At 44.3% G+C, this 21,814-nt stretch overlaps 1 protein-coding gene across 3 annotated transcripts in view; it reads right to left on the bottom strand.

Annotated features, from left to right (window-relative positions):
* Nucleotides 1-21,814, bottom strand: part of Ssh2 (slingshot protein phosphatase 2) — a 257,691-nt gene continuing 235,877 nt past the window's right edge. For all 3 annotated transcript variants that reach the window (XM_028866803.2, XM_037201496.1, XM_028866804.2), the window contains 3 exons: nucleotides 21,406-21,606; nucleotides 9,870-10,704; nucleotides 1-6,708 (listed from right to left, as the gene is read on the bottom strand). In XM_028866803.2, coding sequence (XP_028722636.1) covers nucleotides 4,510-6,708; nucleotides 9,870-10,704; nucleotides 21,406-21,606 — 3,235 coding nt within the window. In that variant the 3' untranslated portion in view covers nucleotides 1-4,509. The remainder of the gene's footprint in view (nucleotides 6,709-9,869; nucleotides 10,705-21,405; nucleotides 21,607-21,814) is intronic.

The following is a 21,814-nucleotide window of genomic DNA, read 5'->3' as shown; positions in this document are numbered from 1 at the left end:
TTTTGTCTTCAAAATAAAAATTTATTCAATCTGTAACAAGAACATTGAGTCTGCACATCTGCGCACAAGTTCACATTTATAAACAGCGGAGCACATCAGTAATAATAAAAACAACTATGGTACAAGTGGGACATCCCAACCACCAGGAAGATGAAGGAAGGAGATGAGACCACTCTTTATATTCTGCTTTAAATGCCTCAAAAAGGTCCCAGAGATTCCAGGGAGCACCTGCTTTTATTTAATAAAATGAGAGCATAGAAGTTTGGGGTAGCCTGGGCAAAGGTAACAGTCAGTGCGAGTCTTTTGGACTTGTCTGTGTTTTGAACAAGTCCTACAAAACAAAGTTTAAAAAAGGGGGAGGGGAAGGCACCTTTAGCTATGCCAAACAAATCGCAATAAAACCCCCATAAAACCAAACAATTCCCTGTGGGCTTACTGACTAGGAAACATCAGGTTAGTTCCTCAGTTTTCCATTTGGGGTATCAGCTCTCTGTAGGCAGGGCACTGTGAAGACAGATGGCAGCCCCAGCCATATAACTTTTGGGGGAGGGGGCTCTTCAAGCTGATAAGGGATGATTCCAGTTTAGAAACCCCATCCTAGATCTCTGGGACACCGAGATGAGGCTGGTTCTCTTCATAGCAGAAGCTAGGCCTAGTCACCTCCGCTTCAGGCTGGAGCAATACAGAAGCACCTTGCAATAGCTCTCCATGGCATCAAGAAATCCCAAAGCCTGGGGGAAAGGAGTATGCAGTTTCCTGCTCTGGTGGCCCGCCTCTTCCTAATATGGGTGCCAGATGAGTTGAGGCAACACATACACTTATGTTCAATACATGCTTGATCTTTTAGTCTGGAAGGGATAACAATGTCCATGATGCTTTCAGTTGGACTGGTGCTGAGACAATGAAAATGTCACCTTGTCTACCATCGAAAATTGAAAATGAAACCACCATACTACCCATTCACCATCACCATCATCACTATGACGACACACACACCAGCACTGAGAAAAAAGACTGCTGGATGAGTGCAGGACACGGAGATCAGCCACACCTGACCCACTTATCCACAGGGGCTGATAATAATATGGCATTTCTCTGGGGGAGGACTCACAGGACAGACATGGCTTCGGTGCCTGAGTAGCCACCAAAATGATGCATATTTTAATACTCACAAAGTAAACAAAGTATCCACAAATAGTTTGAAAAAGCCCAAAAAATGGCTTTTCTTTAAAATGCCCTTAAAACTTTTTGCATAATGCTTTCTTAGAAAAAACCCAACTCCCACAGAACATTTTTTACTAAATGAAACTTCTCAGATGAGGCATCTAGGCTCGGGAGCAGGAGGCCTCAGAACCTGGGACATATTCCCAGGCTGTCCCTGGAGCTCTGGGTATTTCCCAAAATGAGAAAGGAGGACCCAGGGCGGAGACAAAGGTGAAGACCCTGAAGAGGTGAGGATGCAGGAGCAAACGTGTTAAGAAGAACAAGAGGCAACCAAATGCGGTGGGTGTGAGAGCTCCCCGCTCTGTTGCCGCTGTTTCTAAAAGCCGACAGCTGGCTGGGCTCCTCTCCTACTTCCCGGTCACCCAGACTACAGCTCTAGTCCTGTCTGCTTGGGGCCATCATCCCAGGCACTGAACTCTTAGCCCAGCCTGTGGAAGTGCTCACATGTGTGCTCACTCACACACTCTTCCAGGACCACTGACAGGACTGCAGTGGTCTTAAAAACAGTAAAGTCAGGAAGGATTGAGCAGGAGGCGAAGCGCTGGTCAAGGTCAAGGTTTTTCCTGCTTAGCTGTTCACCAGTTAGGTCTGGACTTTCCATGAACAGAAAAGGCAAAGAGACTATCTAAAATTATCCAAAGTTGAAGCTTATTATGTACCTGCCTTAGCCATGAACATGACTTAAGAACACCCAAATGTGGGGGTTTGGGAGGGCCGGCAAGACTGTTTTGGCATAGCTGAATTATAGATCCTGTGTGAGATACCTAAGCAGGTGAGTTAAATGATAAGAAATGTAATTAAGAAGGAAGACAGCACAAGATGGTTTCTTCCATTTTTTAAAATAGAAATAGGTATCTCCCCTCCCCCCAACAAAAAAAAAAAGCATTAGAGGGTTTTCTCTTAGTCTTTGCTGTGAGAAATGCATTCTGTATCGGCAAATGAGAGGATAGTGCCCATTGTTGATAATATGTGGCATATAGATGTCCCTTTTTTGACACAGGGTCTCACTCTGTAGCCTAAGCTGCCCTTCAACTCATAGTGATCCTCCTGCCTCAGCAAGTGCTGAGATTACAGATGTGAGCCACTATACCCAGCTTTTATTACTATTTTTTGGTGATGCCACTCTCTCAACCTCCATGCAGATATTCCTTACTCTACCATATTTTCCTGTCCTACCATCATATTGGTAGACAGGGCTCTTTAGCAGAAAGCCCTGGAATTCATCATCTTGCCTCCCAACCCCCCCTCACACTGGTACACACCACCTAATGAGACAACACAGGACTCACAAAGCTGTGACATTTAAAGAAACGACCGAACAACAGCACAGGTACATATAACTCCTCCACCATACATTTTCAGCAGCTGGCCTCTAACTGCCTCCTGGCAGTGACATCATACCCAACTATGGCTTTAGTATGGCAACTGGACCCACAGCTCTGGAGATGGACTGTTTCCCTTTTCTGTATCCTACTATCTGCTCCCTCCAGATTCTGTCTCTGATGATAATCTGTGATAAATTAAAAACCTGAGTCCCTGGCTCTTACCTACACAATCCTCAGCAACGTGGACATCAACAAAAGCCAGCAGGAAACAAATGTGTGGACCTTTTCAGTTTTGATGCGCTATGGTGGGTTACTGGGTTATTTGTTTCAGGTCAGACGTTTTCTCGAAGACTCTCAGAGGCTTATTTACAGCAGGTCCTCCAGTGTTAAAGATCATCACAACATAACAAAGCAATGAGACCCTAAATGGAATCTGTGCCTTGGCTGAGCCGCCCCAAGTCTCAGCCCCACAGGAGGCTCCTTTGAGCAATGCACACACACACACATTGCCTGGCTGTGCTTCAATTCTGGCAAACAATGTTCTGAGACGTTAGCATTCAGGGGGGTCTAACGGGAGCCTACAAGGGCTTCTGAAGAGGAAGTGCATAATTTGGCAGGAGCTGGCAATTAGAAGTTTCCATTTAAAACAATTAAAGTCACCATCAATATACTGTGTAGATTCCTATCAACAACTATCAGTTTATTTCTGGTGTCTGTTTTCCAGTTGCAACTCTACTCCTTAAAAAGAATAAATCAAAAAAGACCCCACAATATCAACAACAAAACATTAAAAAGTGACATTATGTACATAAATACTGTGTATGAACTGTAGAGAGAAGACAAACCTTCCAGGAAAATGAGGAAAAAACCAACTTCGGTCAAGTGTTAACAGGGCCAACATAGAAAACTGTGTTCAATAGGTTATATGTATTCAATGTAACAATTCAAATATAGTTTGTGAAATTAAGAAAGGGGCACGAGAGGGAAAACAGCAAGATAGAAGAAAATGAATTGGAAAACTATGGCCATTCAACTCAGAAGGCCCACAGAATATTCAAGTAACGGAAGGGTTAAAACCCCACATATGAATTCATTTGACAAGAACACACTGACACTGCTGTTTTTCAAGCCTGTGGCAGAGCCTGTCACCTAGCAGGGAGGCCAGGCCACCTGTGTGGACCCCACTAACCCACAAGTCACTCAGGGCTGTGTTCCCACCTCTGCTTCAACCCTCTCTCAATGCGCTTCTCTCCTGACGACCTGGAGTTTGGCTTAGGGTCCTCTTAGATCTTCAGATTGTTTTCTTGGGGAAAATTATTTGCTTCATAGAATTCTATCGCCAGGCCAATCACCAATCCCTTTTTCATAATGATTGATATGTTCTGGGATACCAGAAGAAACGGAGTCTCAACTGCCTCTTAAGGCAGAGCAGAAACCGCAACTTCATGAACTCCAAAGAAGGGCTGGAGAGGAAGGCCGGAGCAGCGACCTCCTCCTGCCCTCAGTGGGCAGGCCCCTGTGGGCCTGGTGAGGCCTCTTCAATCCTAGCCTCAGGGCCACCTGCCCTCTGTTCTTCCCTCAGTCAAGCAGTGTTTTTCTCAGAGGGCAAATGAGAAAGTGACAGGTGGCAGTGATTGAAAAACAGCAATTTACCTTTGATAAAGGTGCTCTTTGAAAAAGATTTTTTTGAGGTTTGAATTTTTTAAAAATAAAAAATGATAAAATGATCTTGCCATCCAAATCAACACACACACACACACACACACACACACGCACGCACGCACGCACGCACGCACGCACGCACGCACACAACACACACGGAAAAACTCAAACCCTGCATGAGCCAGGAACAGTAAAATGACAAAATATTATAAAATTAATGATAAAGTGCACGTTCCTCACATATCACACCGCCCTTCCCAAACATTTTTCTTAGAAAACCGTGTGTGCAGGCTCAGGATCACATGGTGTTATAGAAGGGGTTGGTTGTCCGTTTTTTATCATTTGCTCTTTTCAGTCTCCTAAGGGGGTGAGTTCTGCCATGTTGCTGGCGGGGTGCCACGGCCAGCCCTGGAGCGGGGCCTGTACACTGCAGGCCCTGTGTCTGTAGCAAAGGAAAGCCTACTTCAGAACTAGTCAATTCTGGTCTTGCCCTAGGGAGCAAACACTGCTGGCTGTACCCAAATTCTTTGGCATACTGCACAAGGGGCCTCTCCACTGGTTTGCTCTGCACAATACACTCTGTTGTTTTGAGTTGCTCTACAAAATACTTGGTGGGCTGTGGGTTCTGGTGGGCACCTGGGCTTTCTGAGGGCTCCTGGGCCATCAAGGCATGCATGCCTGAGTCTGTTTTGATGAAGGGCTGAAGCAATTTGAGATGAGGGGATTCCGAGGAGACAAGCTCTCGCTCCGCTAAGTAGTCTTTACAAAGGTCCAGGTAACCCAACTTGGCAAGAGAAGCCGAGCGCCTCATTTGTGATGTTTTGGTGACCCCTCCCTGGAAGGTCACTCGCGACTCAATTTCTTTAGTGCGCTCCTTCACTACACCAGGGCTGTGGCTGAGATTTCTTATATTTTCACTACTAGAGCTATGTGGGATTCGACAGGCTTCAGGTGACGACGGGTCCAGTTTTTTCTGTGACACCCCAACACTGTCACCAAGTTTGTTAATTAAACTTAGGTCTTCGTTACTTAACTGAGAGAACCTGTGTGCCAATCCACCGCTACCTGCAGGGAAGCCCTGCTGGCCGCCTGCCCAGCCAACCCGCTCTGTGGACGGCTCGCGGTCTGTGGTGCTGCTCTGCTCTGTGCAGCCTTCCAGGTGAACCACAGACTGGGGATGCAGGCAGTCCACGTGGGCGGGGGCTGTGTGGGTACTGCAACTGACCAAAGGTGCGGCTTTCTCCAAGGGCGTTGAAGGCCTGTTTCCCTGGTCTTCAGGGCTACTTAGCATGGGGGTTGGGTGAGTGAGCCTGTCATACTCTGAGGAAGAGCGAGGCAGAGGTAGCACTTGGGGATGCAGGGGAACCTGGCTGGGGTCCAGAGTCCTGTTGAGATTTTCATCCAGCGCACAAAACATAGCGACAGACCTGTCCATCGTCACCTTCCTCAGCCCTTGTTTTTCACCCTCTTTGCTGGGTGCTGATTCACCTCCTGGCTCAGTGGGATCAAGTGATGTAACTGTTTGTGTGTACTCGATGATTTCTATTCTCTTGGGAAGGGGAAGAGGGATGGCCTGTGTCTCGAATCCCTGGTTTGGAATCCCAGTCCTCTGCTTCTTCAAGTCTCCTTCCTGCTTCTTAGTTCCAGCATCTGACCCTCGGCAGTCCTGAGGTGCTTGCAAGGGATGACTTTCCAGCAGCTCAGGGGCTGGAGCGGTGGCATTATGCTCGGCATGGGCTAGTGGTCCAGCTTCAGACCCACTCAGTTTCCCTTTCCCCTTGCTCATCTCTGCTTCTCTGAGGGGCCATGACTGTTCTGGGGTGGCTTCATCACTTCTCCATTTTGGCATTAGGTCTGCTGCAGAAGAATCCGTCTTCGAGTTTTTGCGATTGGATAGCGTGGCGCCTGCAGAGGCCGCGCCATGGTGCTCCTGCTCCTGCCGCAAGCGCTCTTCAAACTCCAGGGTGGCTCGCTTCACAGACCCCGGGCACCACTTGGCACCGGGCTGCATCCCGGGGCCCCAGTCCTGTTCTCCCTCGCCTGGCTCCTCCTCTTCCAAGGCTACGGTGGATGGGTGTGTGGATGGGTGTGCGGCTGGGTGTGTGGATGGGTGTGTGGATGGGTGTGTGGATGGGTGTGTGGATGGGTGTGTGGATGGGTGTGTGGATGGGTGTGTGGATGGGTGTGCGGCTGGACAGCCTTCTGAGTTGCACTTCCCTGATTCTTCGGCTAGTTCAGGCTGGTCTGCATACAAACGCTCGTCTTGCTCCAAATGTCCAGCTTTGTTCTCAGGTGCCTGTGCCCTCTCCAGAGGCAGCTCTTGGATGGTGTTCTTCTTTGGTGTATGGCATGGGTTAGAGAGTATGTCTCCTTTTAACTGAGCCTGCCCAACTCCTTGACTAATGGACTCAATTTCAGTGACAATTTCTTTGACTGAAATTGCATTTTCTGAGTGAGATTGCATGATGATGTCTGGGCTGACAAGTTCTGAGACTGCCTAAGAAGAGAAAATAGTGAGATGATTATGGCAAATTGTGGCTAGTATTTCACTTAGTAACCCCTAATCCAAAACAGCCTGTCTATCTATGAGAACATAAATTATGGGTACCTGGTGCATAGGCTCATTGTGTTGTCAGACCATGGAAACAAAACAGGATTTATCATTAACACCAGGAGAAAATTCATTATAAGGTATATCACTGCTTACTAGATTTTGTTCTGTTTACTCAAGCAACATTTTAATCAAGGACTTTGTTTGAAAATTTGCAAATAGCTATGGGGATTTATAATCCATATTTTCATAGTACCATGAGCCTCCAGGACTTAGACTATGAAGAGGTGAATGGAACCTTTCCTAACTGGCTTACTAACTTCTAATGTGATAGGAACTTATTCAGTGGTGACCACAGTTCTTTCAAATGCTTGGTGGCACCTTCAATATGCCTAGTGTAAGATAGGGCAAGATGGCTGTGGCTGTCATCTGGTGTTGGATTTGAAGACTTACTGCCCACTTCTCTCATTAGCTTTTACCATAGCATCATTCCTTCTGGCTGGGAGAATTTGCTTTGACCTCACAATCTCTAAATTTCTTTTTCTTTTAAGTTTTTTTTTTTCTTTTTTTCTTTTTGAGACATGTTTTCTCTGTGTAACCCTGGCTGTCCTGGAACTCACTCTGTAGCCCAGGATAGCCTCAGACTCAGAGGTCTGCCTGCTTTACTTCCCTAGTGCTGGGATTAAAGGCACTAGTATATCACTACTGGCCTCTTTGAAGATTTTTTTTTTCTTTTTTTTTTTCTTTTTTTTTTTTTTTGTTTGAAGATTGATTTATTTATTATGTATAGTATTTCTGTCAGCATGTATGCCTGCATGCCAGAAGAGGGCACCAGATCTCATTACAGATGGTTGTGAGCCACCATGTGGTTGCTGGGAATTGAACTCAGGTCCTCTGGAAGAGCAGCCAGTGCTCTTAACCTCTGAGCCATCTCTCCAGGCCCCTCTTTGAAGATTTTTAAGTCTTATGTGAGGTGTATGTTTTGCCTGCATGCATGTGTACCATATATGCATATCTAGTGCTTGTAAAGGTCAGAAGAGGACATCAGGTCCCCTGGAAACAGAATTATGAACAGTTATGAGCAACCACATAGGTGCTAGGATTTGAACCCAGGTCTGCAAGAACAAGTGCTCTAAACTGAGAAGCCATTTCTCCAGCCCTTTCTTTTTTGAGACAGAACTCACTGCATAGACCAGGCCTTGGACTCAAAGAGATCTGCCTGTCTCTGCCTCTCTAGTACTGAGATTAAAAGCATTTGTTAACATTTTATATAAGACTTCAAAACAATATTTCCTCAGGAATTGTGCTGGTCTTTCTCCTTCAAAGAGTCTTAGTTGGTATAAACTAACAAGGTCAGTCTTGCCTTTGGGAGAAATCTGCCAGGACATCTTGGCAGAACTGGTGAGCCTGGTATGTGTATGGCCATGGAAGGAGTACTCATATGACCAAGGGCTCAGTGGGAAGGCTATTTCTGTCTGCTACTGCACTGTCTGGTCCATAAGGAGAGCTTAAACTTCTGACTTCCCATAGAAGCACAATGAAGGCAGAAGACAGAAGTGGAGGCAAGAGTTGTTTTGGGTGGTTGAGGAAAAGAACCTATGAAATAAGGTAGAAACCATGAGATCTCAGGTATCTATCCAGGGCTGTGAGTACCAAGCTCAGTTGGTAAAACACTCTCCTGCAATACACAGGGCCTTGTGTTCAATCCCCAGTACTGCAAAATAAATACATTACAAAAACATAATCAGGTCCATTAAGATTATTAGGAGAAGTTTTGTATGTTAGAGTAAATCTAAGACCTTGTCTCAAAACAAAAAGACAAACAAAACAAAACAAAGCAACTTTTTTGATCTACGGTATTTCCTCCTACTTCTCACATGGTTCATAAGAAATCATATATTGCCAGGCATAGTGGTACATGCTTTTAATTCCAGCATTTTAGAGGCAGAGGCAGGCAGATATCTAAGTTTGATGCCAGGCTGGTCTACAGAGTGAGTTCCAGGAAAGCCAAGGCTACACAGAGAAACCCTGCCTTGAAAAACAAAACAAAACAAATCATATGCCACTTAGGAATCTTAGGATACTGTCTGCTCCCAAATTCACTCTCCCAAATCATCTCTTGACTCTTGAACACCACAGGACTGGAGATAAGTTCATAAATGTTATTAACAGCATCACTGATGTAGTAGCATGGGCATCTGCTGCTACTCCAGCAACTATTCGCGTGTGTTTAGCTTGTAAACTTTCTGAGATAAAATGTTTCTCAAATAAATCCATCTTCTCAGAGATAGATCTCACTCAAGCAGCACTGTGGCATTTCATCATTGCTGAGATTTGATCTGAGCCCCAGGGGTCCACAGAAAGGACCCCCCCCCCTTAGTCAGGACATTTGCTTTGACAAATTCTCACCTTTGTTACCCTTTTCAGAAATGCTCCAACAGGGGATAGAGAGATGGCTCAGCAGTTAAGGGCACTTGTTACTTTTGGAGACCACCTGGGTTTGATTCCCAGCACCCACACAGTGGCTCACAACTCTAGTTCCAGGGGAGCTGAAGCCCTCTTCTGACTTCTGTGGGCACCAGGCATTCATGTGGTACACACATATACATGCAGGCAAAATATTTATACACATAAAATAAAATAAATCTAAAATGACACCAAAGCCTGAAAAGATAAAATCCTTAAAAAAAGCACCCTACGTGTTAAAGGAAGATCTCAGCTCGACTGTTTCACTGTTTACTAGTGAAACCTTTACTAACATCCACAAGAGTCAAGGGGCTGGAGAAATGGCTCAATGGTTAAGAGCATGTACAGGGGATGACAGCTCAGTCCCCAGCACCTATGGTGGGTAGTTCACAACCCCCATACTCAAGCTCTAGGGGAATCCGATCACTCTGACCTCCCTGGGCACCTCCTCTCATATGAATATGCAAACACATATACATATAGTAATAAACAAAAGTTAGGGCCAGTGGTAAGCTCAGTGGAACACTGCTGGCTTAGCAAGAGTGAGCGCCCCCACCCTCCCAAAGAAGTTAGCACAGCAGAATTTTCAGTAGTTTCTTTGGTGAGAATTTCATTCAACAGAAACCATAAAGCAGGTTTACCTTTGACTGGTCCTCATCCACTGAAGATTCTTCAGATGCATGGGGAGTATTACTTAAAGAACTGCTTCTCTGGTCATCAGCTGCCATTTCAGAAGGCGTCACTTCTAACATTGACAGGCGACACCCCTCACTCCTTCCTCCACCTAGTTCTTCTGTCCTTGAGTGGGAAAAAGATCGAGACCGGCTTTCTTGAGAAAGCTCTACAAATTTCTCAAGGGCACTAAAAAAATCAATACGATCTGTACTAAAATCGGAGATGGCAGCTTGGCAACTGGGTTGGGGGCTTGGTGACTCCGGATCAGGTGACATGGGGAGGTCTTTCAGTCGCGATGTCAGCTCTTCCATCGGCAGTAAGTGGACATTCATGTCTGCCTTCAGAGCATCCGTCTCCAAATCTTCCACTGCTAAGTCTGGGAACTCGTTGGCCACTTGGGAGGCCTGTCCAGGTTGCAGTAAGGCTTTAGATGCATGGCAGTTGTCAAGAGGGAATTTTGATTCATTGAGACAACACCCTGATGAGCATCCATTGATGTCATTTAAGTTTAATTCATCTTCAATCTGTCCGGCATGATATTCCTGTGACGAAAATTCCAAGCAGATGACTCTTTCTTTGGTACAAAGCCCTTTCTGATTTGCATCTTGTGGAGCCACGTGCTCCACAAAGACAGGCGGCATGGCTGCAAGGTTCTCCACAGTCTTCACCTCAGCAATCTGGTCTGCTGAAGTGGTCATCTCCTTCTTGTTGAGCTCGAGCCCAGGTTTGCAGATGGGTTCGTGGTGGTCTGAGAGGTCACTATCTGAATGAGATCTCCAGAGTTTGTTATGCCGTTGTTTGCTGTGGATGACACATACAGGAAACATGTTACTTTGGTTTGTGAAAACAGTCAACATCCTTCCAGGAAATCACAGCCAGAGAAACCTCAATCACCTGCAAAATGCCTTGCTACTATTTGATGGACCAAGACAATAAACACATCAAAATGTGTACAACTTAACAGGAGCAAAAACAAATAAAGCAAACAACAATACATTGCCGAAACTAATTTTTTTTTGTTCCTGTTCTTTTGAGACAGGGTCTCACTACATAGCCTTGCTGACCTGGAACTCACTGTGAGGATCACAGAGCTCCCTCTGCTTCTTCTGCCTCTGAGTGTTGAGTTCTGATTTTTTTTTTTTTTTTGTAATCAGATTGATGGGAGCCAAAATTGTTGTTAACAGCAATTGTTGACAAGTTCTTTCATGGTGTTGGTGAGAGTGTGAACTATAGACTTTAAATTACTTTTAAATTGCATTTACTGTTTGTGCCATACCATGGCATACAAGTGAAGGTCAGAGGACAACTTGGGATACTTGGTTCCTCCTTCCAGCACCTGGGTCCTGGGGATTGAACTTGGTGCTTAGTAGCAAGCGTTTTACCTGATGGGCTCTCTCACTGGTCCTGCAGGCTTTCTTTTAAGAGTCAGTGTGGCAATAGCTCTCCAGATTTAACCCTTAAATAATCAGTTTTTCCTGTTATATGTTTTCTTGGAGAAATACTTTAAGGGCATATGCATATACATATGGATATTTACTATAGCATTGTCTGTTGTATTAAAAAAAAGAGACACCAAAAAGAAAAGTGACACACAGAAACACATGCATACATAAATACAAAGAAAAAAGAAAATTACAGGCCATATAAATATATGCTGTAAGGTATAAGGTTGTTAAAACTGTCAGACATTGGGGACTAGAGAGATGGCTTAGTGGGTAAGAGGATTTTCCACTCTGCCAGAGGACCCAAGTTCTGTTCCCAACACCTATATCAGGGGTTCACAACTGTCTATAACTCTAGCGCCAGGGGAATCAGATACATCTGACCTCTCTGGGCATCTGCACACATCATTTACTCTCACACAGACATATATACATAATTGAAAATAATAAAAATGGGGCTGGAGAGATAGCTCAGTAGTTAAAAGTACTGGATTCTCTTCCAGAGGACCTGGGTTTGATTATCTGTCCCTACATGGTGACTCACAACCTTCCCCTTACAAGATCAAAGCACACCATCTGTTAAGAGGATCTGATGTCCCCTCTGGCATGCACAAGCACCAGGCATGTACATGGTACATGGACATACATGTAGGTAAAACACCCATCTACACAAAATAATAATAAAATAATTTATTTTTGTTACTTTTAATTATGAGTGTGTGTGTATGGGGTATGTGACTGTGAGTACAGGTGTCCACAGGGGCCAGAGATATTGGATCCCCTAGAACTGGAGTTACAGATTGTTGTAAGCTACCTAATATGGGTGCTGGGAACCAAACTCAGGTCTTCTGGAAGAGCAGTAAGTGCTCTTAGTCACCGAGCCATCTCTCCAGCCCTCCAAATAAAATATTAAAAAATAAAAACAATTTTTTGTTAGTCATTTCAGTGGACTGATATCTGAAGTATATGGTTAAATGGAAAAGTAAGTTTTACATGTTAGAGTAAGAAAGGGGAGAAAAAATCTAGAGGAACATCATTTGGTAGGTGATTCCTTTAAGGAAGGTAGAAATCATTCTAGGGTAAGCTATTATTCTCTGCTTCATTATTTGTCTAATAATTTTGAATTAAAAAATGAACATGTTGGGCTTGGCTGTAGCCCAACAGAGGACTGGGGTTCAGTTCCTAGCACCCACAGGGTAGTTCACAACCACCTGTAACTCCAGTTCCAGGAGATGATGCCATCTTCTGGCATCCAAAGGCACATGGGCACCAGGCACACTTGTGGTGCCCAGACATACATGTAGGCAAAATATCATACACAGAAAATCAGATAAATAAATCTACTGTTTTGTGGGAGTCTGCTGGAGTCCAGCTTTGACCTGCTCCTGTCTATTGAAGGGTTTTTGTGGGGGAGGAGAGAGGAATGAGGAAATATTAGGTAGAAACATAGTAAGAGATGATAAGAAAGACAGAGGCATAGGATAGTTTTGGGAGGGCCCTGGGTCAATACCCAGTTGCCCTGAGGTTTATTCAAAAGGGCTTTTTCATTCTTTTTTTTTTTTGTTTTTCGAGACAGGGTTTCTCTGTGTAGCTTTGCGCCTTTCCTGGGACTCACTTGGTAGTCCAGGCTGGCCTCGAACTCACAGAGATCGCCTGGCTCTGCCTCCCGAGTGCTGGGATTAAAGGCGTGCGCCACCACCGCCCGGCCTCAAAAGGGCTTTTTATAATATGCCAAGGGGAGAGGCAAAAGACTTTCCCCTTACAAGATCAAAGCACACCATACAGCCAAGTGTAGACCCTTCCAAATACCTGGTAGCCATGCCCCTGGCTAAATCATCCCATTATGCAGCCCTGCTGGGTAAAGCAAGACCATATTCTCTGACCCTGTGTAAAGTCTCACTAGATAGCCTCTGTGGGCTCTCACACTCTCTTCAAGGCTCAGGGATCTATGTGGAAAAGGAGTCAGAAAGATTGTAAGAGCTAGAGGAAGTGGATGACTTCAAGAAAAGGTATTCTAGTCATAACAAGGCTGCTTTGCATATAAACTCACAGAGACTGTGACACAAATTCAAACCAGATTAAACCTCAGCACAGAGAAGGGGAAGTGGATGCAAAGTCCTAACCAAGAAGCTCTTTATAATTGATATTTGCTGGGAAATGGAAAATCAGTTTTCTCCACTAGGGTGTCACTGGATATATCAATTGTACTCCAGGGCAGGCCCAAACACAAAATGGATGCCACGATTTTTGGGGGTGCTTTATGTTTTGTTACTTGTCTTACTGGTTTTTTGTTTGTTTTGATCTATGCTTTTTTTTTTTTTTTGAGAGGGAAAGAAAGGCTGGTGCAAATGTGGGAGAATAGTGATCATGATTGCTCTTTTTAAGACTTATTTTTATTTGTGAGGGTGTCCATGGAGGCCAGAAGAAGAGTTAGATCTCTAGGAGGTGTTGTCATAGGAGGTTGTGAGCTACCTAATATGGGTTCTGGACACCAAACTTGGGTTGTTGAGCCATCTTTGCAGCTCCAAGGTGATCAATCTTCTTTGTTTTTTTGGCTTTTTTTTCCCCAGTGTTCAAGACAATGCCTTTCTGTGTGGCTCTGGCTGTCCTGGAACTTACTGTGTAGTCCAGGCTGGCCTTGAACTCACAGAGATCCATCTGCTTCTGTCTCCTGAATGCTGGTGTTAAAGGCGTGTGCCACCATACCTGGCTAAGGTGATCATTCTTAAGTTAGAAAATTAAGGTATCCTAGTATATCTGGAGAGAGTGGTCCATTACAGAATGAAGAGGATGAATATAAAGGTGACTCAGGCCTTTTCCAAAAGATTTTAGAAGTTGATGAGACAACAATTGAAAAAACATGTGGGCCAAAGAGAGTTCTTCACGAACCCCAAAGACCACTGCATAGTTCTCCTTTGGTTACTTCATGAAGTGAAGTCTGAGGTGATGATGAGATTCACTTCAAACTACATGCTTATAGGAAGCACAATCCCCAAAGCTCCAGCCAAAACTTTTCAGGTGCCTGTATGGTTGGTCAGGATCACCTGCCCAGGGATTAGATCTTTAAGTATGGTGCTTGGCAGTCCCCATGATTCATAAGCAGATAGAGTTACCTAACTTCTGGGTGGAAGGGAAACTCAGCCTCAAACAACTTGCCTTGGGCTTGGGGCCACACAGGTTCTGCAGAGTCACATGCCTACACTGATATGACCCTGTTTCTTCTTCACTCTGCACCTGCTCTCCATTCCCTCTACAGTATGCTGCTTGGGAGGGGTGCTCTGACTCAGCCTTCACAGCAGAGGGGTGCTTTCCCTTGTAGGGAACTGCTCAAGTCTGTTTATGAAGACAAGCTTAATCAGTTTGCTGGGTGCACAGTGGAGTTTTTACCCTTTTCAAGCCGCATGACCTCCAGCCACCCCTAGGAGGAGACAACATATCACACATCTCAAATAAAGTGAGAGGTGCCCTGTGGGGCAAGCTGACTACTTTGGGTAAGTGTGGACTAAACTATATCATTTCCAACCAAGGCCAGTTTGCTTCCTATGAAAGCTTCTTTTCTTAGATCTGGATGTCTTTGTTTCCAGGCCTAAATACAGCTGTGTTTTCTAATTTCTATACTGTCACCTATCATGAGGTTGTTCAAACCTGTCCTCTTCCACGCCACAGTAGGATCATGTGACTGTGATCATGTGACTGAGGAGGAGACAGCTCAGAGGGTAGCTGTTCTTAGCCATCTAATAGCATAAAACAGCAGCTGACTTGATTAGCCAACAAACAAATGAGAAGTTTCCATGATCTCAAGAATCCCTCAAAGTATAATTTTTTTGGGGGGGTGGTTTTCGAGACAGAGTTTCTCTATGTAGCTTTGCACCTTTCCTGGAACTCACTTGGTAGCCCAAGCTGGCCTCGAACTCACAGAGATCCGCCTGCCTCTGCCTCCCGAGTGCTGGGATTAAAGGTGTGAGTCACCACCGCCTGGCCAAAGTATAATTTAAAAAAAATACTTGCAAATTACTTATCAATCAGGACTAGAGCGACAATTCGGTGGTTAAGAACATGTTTTGCTCTCAGAGGACCCAGGTTCAATTCCCAGCACTCACATGGTGGTTCACAACCATCCATAACTCCAGTTCCTCTTCTGACCTCCATGGGGACCAGGCATGCATGTGGTACACATTCATATAAGTAGGCAGAACACTCATACATAAAATGCATAAATCTAATACAATAAAAAATTATCAGCCAAGAGGGAATATGAGATGGAAGTTATGCTAATGAGTGTAAACAATGAATGTTTCAGAGGAAGTGGCTAACATCACAGCCTGATGCCCAGCAGGGACTTCCTTCTGTTCCTGGGGGAGTGATCATCAGAAAATACTCCACTGGGGCTTGGGCATACAACTGACACACTTATAAAAAAGAAAGGAAAAAAAATCTAATCCGAAGATTGGTCTGAAGTGGAGCGAAGGCAGCTCTGGACACAGTCCCATTATTACCATCACTGAAAGGGCCACAACTCCACATGCTCCCTGTGACCCACACTCTCCACCTCTCCATGGGGGCTGCCTCCCTCTTGAATTCTGTACTTATCATTCCCTTTCTTTTCCTTAAAATGTTACTGCAGCTGTTTTCCTCTCTCTCTCTCTTGTAAATGAGTCTTACTACATAACCCTGGCTGTCCTGGAACTCACTATGAAGACCAAGCTGGGGTGGGGGTGGTGGTGGTGGCACGGCGGTGGCGGCGGTGGCGAGTTCGAGGTACCAAAACTACACAGAGAAACCTTGTGGGGGGGGGGATGATGAGGTATGCCCACCACATCCGAACCTAAAACATCATTTTGGCTAACATGTTTTCAAGCTCCATCACTGTATGTAAATATATTTTCATAAAGTGAAATAAATGTGTGAAAATTAATTTATCCATATGGTTGACAGTGTTGGCTACTATAAACAATCCTACCAGGGACATTCTTGTGGCTGGTATACACTTCAGTTTATCAGAGTTGTTATATAACAGGAGTAGAATACATGGGTAATAGAGCATGTGTGCACCCCTGGTTTTACTGGTAACACTAGACTGTTTTCCAGTGAGGCTCTGGAGCCAGTGTATTCTAACGAGTTGACACTGATAGTGTCAATGTACAACATTAGACCATATCTATTAGTTTAAACTGTTAACTTGTAATCTAGCTGACCACCCCCCCACTCCTGTTCTAGGCAGGCCAAGTAAATAAACAAGTTGCCAAAAAAGAACTTCAGAGCTGGCCTGTGGCCCAGATGATGCAATCATGTCTCAGATCTCCCCTCCCTTGAGTGGCCTCTGACCTGATTTTGGATTCATGTAAACACAGACACACATATGACTGGTCCACTCTGGGCAAAAGTTTAGTTTTTGTTTTTTTTTTTCTTTTATTAGATGAGCAGGAAAGAAACGTAAATGACAAGATGTATACATTCCCTTCTCTTACCTCTGCTTTCTTGTTACATGTTAGGTAAGAGCATCAACTCTTAGAAATTTATACAGAGGAAAAATAGTGCTGGAGGTGTAAGACCAGGAAAACGAGACTCATGGTGATTTCTTTCTAGGGTACTAAGAAAACACTGGGCATTTCTGTGAGCTGTGCATGATCCTGGATAGTTCTGATTATTTAACTAGAAAGCTATTAAGAAAAAAAATCCTTTAAAGACACAACTAGGCTTGGCTATCATGGGACCAGAAAGCCATGTCCTTTCATTTTAGGCTCCCTGCTGCTGTCTGTCTGTCTACCTACACTGCTCTTCACCAGATAGCCAGGGTAAAGAGAAAGCCCTGTCTCCTCTGGCCCTCATGACCAGGTTCTTCAATAATCAAAATGGACATGTCTGAGGACATGAGGCACAAGCTCTCCTAGCTGACACTTAGTTTCTCCTCCCCTCCCCCATGGAACCTCACACCATAGACACATGGTCCGGCTTACAAATGGTAGGCTTGAAACTTGAACCTGTCTGACGGAACACAAGCCTGGCAGACTATGATCAGAATACAGAATGGCAGAGAGCTGCTGGCAGTTTAACGGAGCTTCAGCACTTGTTCTGCCTGCTACCACCCCACAACTATAAAACAGAAAAAATAAATCCAGTATGAAAAATACCAGCAGTTTAATGATGCCATTAAACTTTTTAGGTCTTCCTGGGGAAGAGTAAATTAGCCTTTTCTAAACTATCAATGGTATTTTGAAGGCTATAAGAAGTCCTTTGCATTTCAGAGGACTGACATGTGGCCTGTGCCCTCATGCTCCCATTTTACTGTAATCAATTCAGATGTTACTACCTAGAAATGCGTTAAGAGGCCCCCACACCAAGCTCTCTCCAACTGACAGCTGCCACTCCAGCTAAGTGCCCAATGCTGCTCTGAGTAACTGCAGCTGCAGGATGCTGGATCACAATTCTAACTCTTTGAGAGCCACCTTGTGTGTCCTAGGATATGAAACACAGAACAAAACAAAACAAAAAACAGTTAAGAAATATAAGACCCAGGACAGGAAATGGAATTTCTTAGAATCTGAATAGGATTTTCTGGGGATGCGATTCTCCTGGTTTCCTAAGGTATATAGCCTGGTAGAGCCTTAGATGGCCACAGGAGTCTGAGGAATCCATTTTCTTTGCTGCTACTTTATTTGCTGAGACAGGATCTCACATAGTTTGGGCTGGCCTCACACTTACTATATAGCCAACTTCTGATCTCCTGCTACCACCTCTCTGAGCAGAGAGTACAGTGACTCTCCATCAGGCCTGGCTCTTCACTGCTCTTTTCAACAGGCAGATACCAGTGGAGGACTTTGGGGTCAGCAAGAATCTACTGGACCCGACTCACTTGCAGTTAGCCTACAAGTACCAAAGTTTTGACCGAATACATCATGAACTAAGACTATAAGAAAGAGGTGGAAGGCAGGATTTTTATGTCTCCAGTTTTTCCTCTCTGCAAAGTCACCTCAGGCTGTGTCCCTCTGACCAAAGAAAGGTCATTGCTTGTCTTTGAAGGTATCTTTCGCTACATGAGTCTCACCTTTCAGGCTATGGTAAATGTTCCCTCTCTTGAAGCTTAAGAACTATTACCAAACAGCCTAGTCGTGGAAGGTTCACTTTTGTAACTAGTTCACCTCTAACACCTTCTTTAAATAACTCTAACCTGAGCAAGCTGTTTCTTGTTGAGACCCTCAGTAATGAAGGACATCACAAGAAATGCCAGAACACTTCCCATCCCAGGTTTTGGGGGAGTTAATGTGCTTGTGATATTGGAAGGCAGATTAATGTCAATGAAGAGGAATAAATAACATATGAACATATGCTTTTCGGGTAACCACAGAGAAAGGAGATGAGAGACAACCCTTAATACACAGTGGTATAAAAAACAAAAAGAATAAATCAAGCACTTGGGAGATAAGGCAGGAGGATTAGGTGCTCAAGGCTAGACTTGGCTACATAGTGTAGCCTGTGGTATGTGATAGCCTGTCTTAAAAAAAGAAAGGGTGTTGTTTTGTGAAAAAGAAAATACAGAGAACATTTTTTTTTGTTTTTGTTTTTTGAGGGATGGAACTCAGGTTGTCAGCCTTGAGCAACAAGTACTTTATCTGCTGAGCCATCTCACTTGCCCTGTATTATTTCTTTTCTTTTTGTTTTTTCTGAGACAGGGTTTCTCAGTGTAGCCCTGGCTGTCCTGGACTCACGGTGTACCCCAGGCTGGCCTCGAACTCAAGAGATCTGCCTGCTTCTGCCTCCCAAGTGCTGGGATTAAAGGCAAGTGCCACCACCTCCCGGTTCAGAGTGAACATTTTTATTCCAAAGTCTACAAGGGAGACTGACATCTTGAAATTTTTTTTTTTTTTTTGGAGACAGGGTCTCTCTAAGTAGCCCTGACTATCCTGGAGCTTGATATGTAAACCAGGTTGGCCTTGAATCTACAGAGACCTGCCTGCCTCCAAGTGCTGGAGTTGAAGGCATGTATCACCTCTCTCAACTTCATCTTTTTTTCCCTTTGGTTTTCTGAGACAGGGTTTCTCTGTGTAGCTTTGGAGCCTGTCCTGGATCTCCCTCTGTAGATCAGGTTGGCCTTGAACTCACAGAGATCCCCCTGCCTCTGTTTCCCGAGTGCTGGGATCAAAGGTGTGCGCCACCACTGCAGGCCCTCAGCTTCATCTTGATGTTTTAATTTTACAGATGGCGGTCAAGTGAGGACTAAAAATATGAAGTGACTTTGAAGGCTGCAGCAAAGGGGTGAACCAGGAACAGAAAACAGATCGAATGATGCAAATTCTGTTTTGTTTTGTTTTTTCTTTTCTCTCTGGAGTTTGCCCTTCCTTTATGAATCAAGCTCAGGAAGTCAGGATGGAACAGAAGAAGAAAGGAAAAGGGAAGAGGAAGCGAGATTTTCTGGTTTATTCTGCCCTTCACAACCTCATTTAAGATTTTTCTGAAATTCCTTTAACATCTAAGAAAAACCACACTGTAGGGAGGGGGTTCTGGGGGAGGGGAACCAACCCAATAGCTTGCAGTAGCCTGGGATTCCAGAATAAATACTGAAGTTGGCAGAACATGTAGTATCCTTCCTCTCAGTAGGTCACATGAGGACATTGCCTAATATCCGTTATGTGTGTTGTGTGTGTCTGGGAACATACAATATTTATGTTCTCCTCAAACACTTAGGTACCTTTTTCTTGTGCCAAAAAGATTTTCTGTGTCCTACCTTCTGATTTAATTTAAAAGTGACATGAAAACTGGTCCTAAAGACTTAGAACTTCTTAGAAACAGGAGGATTGAGTATTCTCCCAGACAAAGGCTCAGATGAAATCATTCCAAATGCTGAGTAAATGGGAGGGGTTTTTAGTGGAAACCATAATGCTATGTTGTGGTCACATTTTCACAATTCTTTGGGGGCTGGGAGGGTGGCCCCTCTGCCTGGATAGGCTGGAAGGCTATTAACATTCTCTTCTGTGGAAACACAGCCCAGATTTGAGAGTCAAGACCAAGTCATGAGACTCACTGGAGTCAAACCCTGGCACCAGCAGCAACTGCTTTTAGACAGCTGTGCTATCACCCTAAACCACAGCCTAGAACATGCTCACAGGGAAAACAGACCAGATCTGCTGTCACCCTGAAAACACAGCCTAGAGCATGCTCACAGGGAAAGCAAACCAGACCCATCAAGTCAGAAAATTTCAGCATGTGACAGCTCAACAAAATGGTCCTCAAGTCATGTATATCTGATCCAAGAGCAGATGACGATTTTAACCCCTAAAGGTAGTGACATCACTCATTTTAACAATCAACTACTCAATTATTATTGAAAACAGTTGTCTCTCATTCATACAGGAAACGATTGAAGACAGTAGTGGGTAGAAAGGCAGGCCAAAACAATAGTTTTTGTGGGAAAGTATCAAAATGCATGACAAAGCAAAGCCTAGAGAAATAGGTAAGGCAGCCTTGACTATTATTTGTGGGTACTGAGTCTAAGATGCTTTTCCTTTGTAATTTTTTTCAGTTTCACACAGCACATATATAAAATTTGATTAAAGTTTTTTTTTTTTTTTTTTTAATAAAGAGTGAGCTGTTTTTGGGTATAACCCTCAAATGGGGTAGTATACAGTTGGTACATGACCAAAATTACTAGAGAGCTCAGTAAAACTTAATACTGAAAAAAAAAGGTTTTTTTTTTTTTTTTCTGTCAAGATTTTTAGGGAACACTAGCAGTACCTTAGGAGCACCCAGTATCCATCTTGATGAGGCTGTAGCCAGCATCATAAGATATTGACAGGTGTTAATTAAATGTACACTTAACTGAAAACTGGAATGAGGCTCTAATTTCTCTTTTGGTCTATATCTATCAAATACCTGAAAGATTACCTGCCTAATCTTCCATGCCAATCTTAAATTCATATTTTGAAAAAATTGATAGAGAAATGAATCCAAGTTAAAAAAAATCATATCCAAGTTAGGCTGAGCACTGGCTACAGAAAATGCCTCTCAGCTTGCCTTATGGAAGTGTCTGGAAATGAGGGTCAGAGAAAGCCACGTAGGGACGTACCTCGCCAGCAAGATCCCTTGGTACTCTTCCAGTTGTCTCATGAAGCTGGGGTTAGGCTTGGTCACTGTGCGCCTTTCCTTCACGTAGTCATAGGCTCGGTCCAGGTTCCAGCCGTACTCCTTCATTGCGTAGGCAATCACAGTGGAGGCCGAGCGGCTCACCCCCATTTTGCAGTGCACAAGGCACTTCGATCCATGCTTCCTAGTTGGGAGATGGAGGTGAAGGCAGGACAGTGTGAGAGCGGGGTTCCCATCCCTGGACTGCCCTCCTCTCACCCTCTTTCCTTTTGCTATGTATACAAAGCTTTCACCTTAGTACATCCAAGTGACTCCCTCTAGGATCAAACATGAGGGCCAAGCAGGCAGCCGCTACTGCACTTTAACTAATAGTTACTTGTTTTTCTCAAGAC

This window comes from Peromyscus leucopus, chromosome 8b (assembly GCF_004664715.2).
Source record: "Peromyscus leucopus breed LL Stock chromosome 8b, UCI_PerLeu_2.1, whole genome shotgun sequence".
Taxonomy (NCBI): Eukaryota; Metazoa; Chordata; class Mammalia; order Rodentia; family Cricetidae; genus Peromyscus; species Peromyscus leucopus.
This window is presented reverse-complemented; position numbering and strand designations above follow the sequence as displayed.